The sequence below is a fragment of the Cajanus cajan genome, chromosome 3, assembly GCF_000230855.2.
Source record: "Cajanus cajan strain Asha chromosome 3, NIPB_CcT2T_4, whole genome shotgun sequence".
NCBI lineage: Eukaryota > Viridiplantae > Streptophyta > Magnoliopsida > Fabales > Fabaceae > Cajanus > Cajanus cajan.
The window spans coordinates 12,984,854-12,993,924 of NC_138519.1; the positions used below are offsets into that span (position 1 = coordinate 12,984,854).

Sequence of the window (9,071 nt, forward strand, 5' to 3'; positions counted from 1 at the left end):
TGGAAACAGAAGGGTAAGCTAGAGTTCAAAAATCAATCATACAAGTGCAGAATAAAATCTATACTACACATGCATCCAAATCAAGTCCCAAAGGAACCTTCCATCTCAATCAATCATACATTCATCAAATATGAAATCAAACACCATACACTTCATTATCATGACAATCATGCAATACATGCAACTCATGACAGATATCAATGCATATCAATCATCTAATGCGTCGTCACACATACACCTAGGATATCTCCCTAACAATAGAGCTATATAAGTGACATTTCATCCTACTGAAACCACCCCAACCGTTTTCATGCCCAATGCGCCCGCTCGGTCACAGCTAAACAGGATATAATCCTTACTCGGGTTTACTCAGATGATGTCACTTACACAATTGGAAGTCCAGATCCACCGTCAGGTATAGCACAGCTGGGTACGGGCTTACCACGACCTTGGCATGCATAACCAAGTCAATTGTGGAGTTCGCCCACCGACTATTCGCAAGGATCCACGCACCTTCCCGAGTACTTGGTTAAGGGAATAACCCTCGACCTCATACCCCACTCCAACACTAGCTAAGGACTTAGAGGAGACTCACCCAACCCAGTGGCCTACTTGAGCACCACTCTCCCAAATCCAGTGGCCTACCTGAGCATCACTCTCATATATCAGTGGCCTATCCAAGCACCACTCTCAAGAGACTCTATGTGAGCTCTTCCAGTTCGAAAATATTTTTTCTCTCCTCAAGTCCTAGGCTAGACTCATGCCATAAGGCATCACATGCAATTATGCATCGCACATCATACATGGTCTGTCCGCCATCATGATCAACAATCATACACATGTCATAAGACATCACATGTAATAATGCATCATACATCATACATGGTCTACCCACCATCATGATCAATAAACATACTCATATGAACATATACACATGTCATATCATATTTAAACATTCATACGTATCATCACAAAGCATACATATGAATCACCCCTCACCATACATCATATATCATACATACATGATCTAAAACTTCAACTTTAAACATGCATAAACATCAATTTAAATCAATTATTTATAAACATATTCATGCTCAGCACAGTCAGCTCACGCCTAGCCTAACACCAACTCAAGAGCTCTAAGCTCTTCCACGCCCGGCGCGCTCAACTTGCGCCCGACCTAGTCCCAGTCAGAGAGTTTCAAAACTCTCATCCAAACCAACAAATTCAGCCACATGCAAACACAAAATACAATGCATAGGCTCTATACAACTCAAAATAAACTTAAATCTCACATGCATCCAACATATGCATCAAAATCATCAAAATCCTCTTTTTTCTCAAAACCCCAAAAATGAGATTTTCTTCAAACCATCTATGGATTCTCAACATTCATGCATCAATTGAGTTTCTAAACTCACATGCAACCTAAACAACAAACATTCTAGCTTCCCTCACCTGAAGATTGGCTCAAAATAGCCAATAACTGAGAAGAAGTAGAATTCCCTTCCGAAGCTCAACCCGGAACTTCAATCCTCCCAAAGCAAGCTTTCTAATCTAAATTTCAAGAACAGACAGAAGACATTAGTGATCTAGAGGAGAAAAAGAATCATACAAAGAAATTTAGGAGAGAAAAGAGTTCACAGACCCAGAGTCCTCTCTAAAAACTTCACTTTCTCATCAACCACACAACCCCTATTTATAGAAGTTCTGGAGTGGCCAGAACGGCCTGTTTCGAATCTGGAACGGCCTGTTCTGTACCCCTTCATCATTTGTAAAAATCACATGCAGAACGGCTCGTTCTCCATCCAGAACGGCCCGTACTCCCTCCAGAACGGCCCGTACTCCATCCAGAACGGCCCGTTCTCAACTACGATTTACAAGTCAATTTAGTAGTTTAGAACGACCCGTTCTAGTTTGGGAATGGCCTGTTCTGGACTACTAAATCACCCATATTGAGCTTTTGGGACTTTTGAAATAACTTACTACGTTACACAATGTACCCCGTTCCTCTAGGGATAATTAAAGTAATAAATATGAGATGTTATTCTTGTAACTTTTTTTTTTCTATTTTTATTAGAAGAGTGAAAATTACAGAGTAAGGAATAAAAACGTGAAGAATAAAATAGGTAGGCAGTGTGACATAGAAGAATGAAAAGGAAAAATAATTTGTAAAAAAAGTGTTGATTATATGAAAAGTGTGAATAAAAGTAACGACAAAACATATATATAACAGACAAAAGGCGTTCTTCATAACTATACACTTCCATCATACAAGAGAAAGACGTGATACCGTGGAAGATCAAACGCATATTTGAAAACGAATAAGGAACCTCCTAGTGCTACCATATATGCCACTCAATTTTATTAGCATAAAGTGGATTCCTTCCTTGTCAAGGACAAGACTCACTATGATATACTCGAACTATATATAAATAAATAAATAAACTAGTTTAAATTTTTAGATTGAAATATAATTTTTTAAAATAAAATTAATCTTATTTAATAATTTTAATCTAAAAATATATTTAAGATGACAAGTGTGAATTCTATCTATAATATATATGATTAAGAATATTTTAAGAAATGTAGTGTATATTATATATGAAATCATAAAATAAAATATATTTAACTAACTTCCTTGTATGAACTTAGGTTATTTTGCTTATATATAAATTTAGAGAGAATATTACAATGGATTGATGTAATGATTAAACATATTCTAAATATATGTTTTAAGGATAATTAATTTGATACAGAATTTCATGTTCAATAATCGTTGTGTGAAAATTATTTGAATCTATGACCATCAAAGTTAATTGCAAGCAAACTTAAGATTTTTAATATATATATACCTCTAATACTTATTAATATACCTCTCTTTTTATTATTTTTAAATTTTATTTTTCCTCCATAAATACCCTTATATTTTATTTTTAGTTTTACTTCACGGATCTCTTTCCACATGGTTCATTCCCTTCATCTACCAACACCCATAATTCCTTTCTTCCCAATAATCATCTTCATCTTTGTCAATATAATAACATTACACCCTTCAACATTTTTATTTTACATTCTCACCTACCCTACCCATCTAAAGTGCAAGCAAATAAAATGTTTTGTATTTGCGACACCTTTTATCAAAAGAATATATAATGTCCTAAAAAAAACAATTTCAAAAAATATGTTTTAAAATTTACTTTTGGGAAGTACCTTACAGAATAATACATATATTATTTTAAAAATTACTTTTCAAAAGTATGTTTCAACAAGCATAATATGAATCTACCTTGAAAAATCAATGGGTGTTCTTATTTTGGAAAATCAACAAAAATATCTTCAAAGGGAATAACAAAGAAGGAGTGAAAAATTAGGTATAAAGAACCATGAAGTTCAAGGTGCAAAAATAGGATTTAAAGAATAATAAAAATGATGTGTAAATGTCTTTTATTATGTTTCCAAAAGTTTATATTAAGACAAGACATAACCTCATATAAAGTCAAAGTCAACCATCAATTTTTTTTTTTTTTTGAGAATTTTTAATACAATTATGAATTTTCTATTACATCCTTAATTAGTGTAAATTTGTACAAAAATATATAAAATATAAGAAAAATCATATTCAATCCTAAATTTTAACTAGTAGGACAGAAGAGATTAACCAATTAATTATACTATCCTTCTTGAAGAGATAAACGGAAAGAGAAAAATAAGAAAGAATAATCAATGAAAAGTGGTTGAAAATAATATGATATTGAGAAAGTGAGGTGAATGATAAAGATAATTTTTTGAATAAAATTTATTTTGGAAAAAAATTAAGACTAGGAAGAGAATGTGTACATGATTATATATCATTTGGCCGAGATTGATCTTTCGTCTAGTAGACGAGAAAAGTTCGTGACAGAAGAAAAAAAAACACTATGATATGACACACCAACATTGTTATTATGTCATAAAATTCCTTCAAACATACATCATCAACCGTAGTACCCCTTTAACAGCCTATAAAAGAAGTGCTTCAGTCCCATAAGCTAAAGCAAGACCAACACACACAATTAAGCCTCACAACACCCAACAAACAAACATGCCATTCCATCAAAGCACCTTATTCAGTCCTCGTTACGAACCCCCTTGCAATCACTTCATTGGAAAACCATTGCAAACCAATGGTTTTGGACCCAACCCGAAGATAATACACTTACCTATCTCTGGAGGGACATCACCGATTGTTGTCAATGCCTACGTGGAATGGAAGGAGACCCCTGTGGCGCACGTGTACAAGGCACACGTTCCGGGGCTGAGGCATGATGAAGTGAGGGTGGAAGTGGAAAATGGGAGAGAGCTTTGCATCATTGGGGAGAAGTTGGTGGAGAGAGAAACGAAGAATGGGAGGGGGAACCTCGTGGAGCGTGTGAGAGGAAGGTTCATTCAGAGTTTCATTTTGCCTGAAAACGCCAACGTTAATCGTGTGAAGGCTTACATGGACAATGGTGCGCTTGTTATTAGTGTTCCCAAGTACTAGGTCGTCAACTACTCTTCTTGTCACTCTCACTCCCTTTCTGGTGTAGTGTAATATATAGGAAACAAGAGTACAACATGCTATGTGTCCGTGCTACTACGTTGAAGTAATTAACACGGTTGTGTATCAACTATAAATATAAATAACTGAAGAAGGTGTATGTGCCCTCTGCTTTCATGTTTCAGCACTAGAACCCATGTTTCATAATACCAATTGAGTGATGCCTATAATATAAAGAGTTTGAGGGATTATCACTCTCTTCAAACACTTTAATTATGAGGAAATAATATGGTATTGTTGGACTAATTGATATTGTTTGGTATAATGGAGCTTCAAGGCTCCTCAGTAAGCTTCAGGTTTTATATATAAAACAACTAGCATAATTTTTTTTTAAAGAAATGAAAGCATACATATGTATATATATATATAGCAGAATTTTGTTTAAGAACAAATTAAATTACACTGAAATTTACTCTCTCTAAATCTCATTAACAATTATTCACGTTTCTTAATCATCTTTTATTTTTATTAAAAATTAAAGTACAAAGTTCTTTTTAACTAGTATATAGTGTATACCTATATATAAAAGAAATTCAAAATCTTTGTTTTTATGTACATGATTCTTGAACTGTATAATTACTTCTATATCATCTCAGATTATATCCAAAATGGTCATGTTGAGAGGATGTGATACGATGACTTTGATGAATAATCGAACTTTACCTTAACATGTTTTTTGTAGAAAAACTAAGAGAGACGAGTAACACTAAAATTGTGGGTGATCGTAGCAACTCACTGTGATTTTTATTGAATAAGAGATGGCCTTTAAATAGCCATTGTACAACGTACTGAATTAACAAGAAGATAATAAAATATCTTATCAAATCAAAACTTACCAAAAAACTATCTTATCTAATCTGAAACCAAATAACTCAAAATCAAATAATTCCAGATAACTAAATCGGATATCCCGGATATCTTGGATATCTCGAATATCCCGGATATCTTGGATATCTCGAATATCTCGGATATCTCGGATATCTCTAGAAATTTAAGATTATCCAACAAAACTCCCCCATAATCTTAAATTTCTCCTTCTTCTTTCATTTCGATGCTTCTTCCACCAGAGCGCGATACTCCTCTGTGTACCATGGCCCCGCGAGCCATGCAACGTCCAGCACCCCCTGCGTCGAGGTGGCCAATGCCTCTTTTGGGACACAAAAATACCCGTTGCTCTTTGGTCCACCTTTAAACCCAGAAAGTACTTCATGATGTCCAAATCGGTCATCACAAACTCCCTCTTCACTTCTTTAAACTCCTCAACTAGCTCAGCTTTACTTCCCATCTCACTCTTCTCAATTGATCCGATCTCCTCATCCGTTGCTTTCTTCCATCTTTCATCAAGTACCACCTCTTCAGATTTTATGTCTTCTGTTCTTGTCAATAGACATACTACATGTAACTCGTTAGTGGAGTTGTAGATGTCTTGCTCCTTTGCTTTGTACTCGGACGAGCTCGGAAAACTTGTTCTTGAATACCCAACACCACGTAGTCCATGCACCAACTCCTTCTTTGATAGCTCGGTCAAACCTCCAATGTTTAAATGCCCAAAACGAGAATGCCTCATCATTGCTTCATCCTTCACGTCTAGCTTTAAGCACTTATTTTGAATGATGTTCATCTCCAGTTTATACATCCGATTCTTTTTCATCTCCACTCGGGCTATTAAACGATCATGCTTGTCCTTCAAATAAAGCACTCGATCCTTCATCAGAACCGAGTTTCCTTTCTCCATCATCTGCCCCATGCTTAAGATGTTATTCTTAAGCTCGGGAACGTAGTAGACATTCCTTATTTCTCCAACTCATCCATCCTTCTGCATAAACTTGATGGTTCCACGCCCTTTTACCGCCACCTTGGAATCATCCCCAAATGACACGAATCCAGCCTTTACCTTGATGAGTTCATTGAAGAAACTTTCTTCTCCACACATATGATTGCTCGCTCCAGTGTCCAAATACCAGATCGAGTTGTTTAGGCAACTCGAATCAAGCTCGGCTTCTGACTTCTCATTTGAGCTTGGAGGCTCAATTGTTGATCTCTCGACGCAACTCAAGTTTAGCTGGACCTCGGAGGCACAACTCGGACGTAGCTTGGTCTCCGAGCTCTGCGTCATCATCAAAATTCCTGCTTCCTCGTCCTCTTCTTCTGTGAGAAGATTCTTCCCTTTTTCTTCACTTCGGCTTTTAGCTCGACAATACTTTGCTATGTGACCGTATTTGCCACAGTTGTAGCAATTTGCCGATCTGCATTCCTTTGCGTAGTGGCCGAGTTTGCCACACTTATAACATTCCACCTCGGACCTCGGCTGACTTCCTTGGCTACGATCACCTCGTCCTTGTCCACCTCCATGGTCACCTCGTCCTCGACCTCGTCCTTGATCACCTCCATGATCACCTCGTCCTTTGCCTCGTCCTCCATGATCACCTCGTCCTTGTCCTCCTGATCTTCGGCCCTGAGTGTTCCGAGTTTCATTCAAATCAAGTTGCGCCTGTAATGCTTGATCAAGAGTATTCTTCATCTTCCTCCTCCTTTGTTCGTGGGCTTCGAGTGACCCAGCGAGCTCTTCCACTGAGAGAACTGACAAGTCCTTTGACTCCTCAATTACGCATGCAATACTCTCGAAATCATCTGTTAATGATCTCAAGATTTTCTCCACAATTCTACTTGCTGGCATTGGCTCCCCATTCCTTCCTAGTTGGTTAGCCACCTTCTCCACCCGAGTTATGTACTCGGATACTTGTTCCTTATCCTCCATCTTCAAACTCTCAAACTCTCCTCGGAGAGTTTGAAGTCGGATCTGTCTGACACGGTGGTTACCTCTGTGCGCAACCTCTAAGATCTTCCATGCTTCCTTTGAAGATGCAGCGTTTGCAATCTTCTCGAAACCTGACTCATCCACGGCATTGTACAAAAAATACAAAGCCGATTTGTCCTTCACTCGTGTCTTTTCCAATGTGGCAATCTGAGCCACAGATTGGTCTTCGTCCTCCTCGGGTTCTTGGAACCCCTTCTCCACTATGTCCCATAGACTTTGGGAACCCAACAGGGTCTTCATTTGTAAACACCAATTATCATAATTGGTTTTCTTTGACAGTTGTGGTACGGTCATTCCATTCACAACCTTTGCCATTACTCTCTCTTTCTTCTTTCTTCCCCCTTCACAGGCGCACACTGTTTTCCCCTCACACTCGGCACTCAGAGCATATAGCTCTGATACCAATTTGTAGAAAAACTAAGAGAGACGAGTAACACTAAAATTGTGGGTGATCGTAGCAACTCACTGTAATTTTTATTGAATAAGAGATGGCCTTTAAATAGCCATTGTACAACGTACTGAATTAACAAGAAGATAATAAAATATCTTATCAAATCAAAACTTACCAAAAAACTATCTTATCTAATCTGAAACCAAATAACTCAAAATCAAATAATTCCAGATAACTAAATCGGATATCCCGGATATCTTGGATATCTCGAATATCTCGGATATCTCGGATATCTCTAGAAATTTAAGATTATCCAACATTTTTAAGAGTTGATGTGTGGTGCTCTCATCTAGCCCCTTCGCCATATGGACTTAGGACTGGTGGATAAGCATGTACTATCTTGGATATAATTCGAGATGGTCATGCTAAGTGGGTGACGATCGACAAGATATGGTCGAGTACCTTGGACGTTGAGACAAATTAACAAGTAAATACCAACATAGGATGGTTGATCACCCAAGTAGACATATATCTCATATGTTGAGCAACCTGACCTCTAAGTAGAGTTGGAAAAAAATCTAACTAAGATTTATATATGGAACAAAACCTTATCTTTATTGTCTAAAAGTCTCACAAATAAGTAATTACCTTATCAAATTCTAAGAATTTGGGAATCCATGATCCCTATTATAATCAAGTATAAAAACCCTAATACTAGGAAAAGAGGGAACAAATTACACTTTTAAATGCTCTAACTTTGATTGAGTAGCTAGACTAATCCTAGACATTCTCCATACCAAAACCAACTCTAATGATCTACTCAATTGCATAAGTTTCTTATCTAAACTTTTCCCCCTTTTTAAATAATCACTTATTCTATTATTTCTATCTTTTAATTATGTTTTATTTTTTTAAAATATAATCAAGCACAAAGTACTTCTTTTACGTTAGTAGTAATAATAGTAATAATAATAATAAATTGTACTTTTTTACTCAATAACTAATTAATTACCATTGCAAAATAGCTTAATCTTACCTTTTTCTTATAATGGGAAAATCATTCATCTCTTATTAATTTACTATTGTTAAAATATAATTTATATTTACAATTTGGTTGATATATATAATATTAAGATAGTTTTATTCAACAATCTTTTATAACATTGAAAATACATTCCAAAACTTAATATACAAATTATTAAAATATTGACTTGAAAAGTTATTAGTTTGGGTGACCTTTAGTTTTGGGTTTTCAAACTTTTAACATGGCCATTGGTAATGAA

At 36.1% G+C, this 9,071-nt stretch overlaps 2 protein-coding genes across 2 annotated transcripts; one reads left to right on the top strand and one right to left on the bottom strand.

The window, feature by feature from the left end:
* The first annotated feature begins 4,084 nt into the window (after nucleotides 1–4,084).
* Nucleotides 4,085–4,522, top strand: LOC109793263 (18.1 kDa class I heat shock protein-like). Its single transcript, XM_020352723.3, has one exon. It carries the CDS (start codon nucleotides 4,085–4,087, stop codon nucleotides 4,520–4,522), a length of 438 nt encoding a protein of 145 aa, XP_020208312.1.
* Nucleotides 4,523–6,383: 1,861 nt separating this feature from the next.
* Nucleotides 6,384–8,153, bottom strand: LOC145956068 (uncharacterized). Its single transcript, XM_083071627.1, has 3 exons — nucleotides 8,000–8,153; nucleotides 7,247–7,468; nucleotides 6,384–6,784 (listed from the first exon to the last, which is right to left on the bottom strand). Exons 1-3 carry the CDS (start codon nucleotides 8,151–8,153, stop codon nucleotides 6,384–6,386), a joined length of 777 nt encoding a protein of 258 aa, XP_082927753.1.
* Nucleotides 8,154–9,071: the final 918 nt, after the last annotated feature.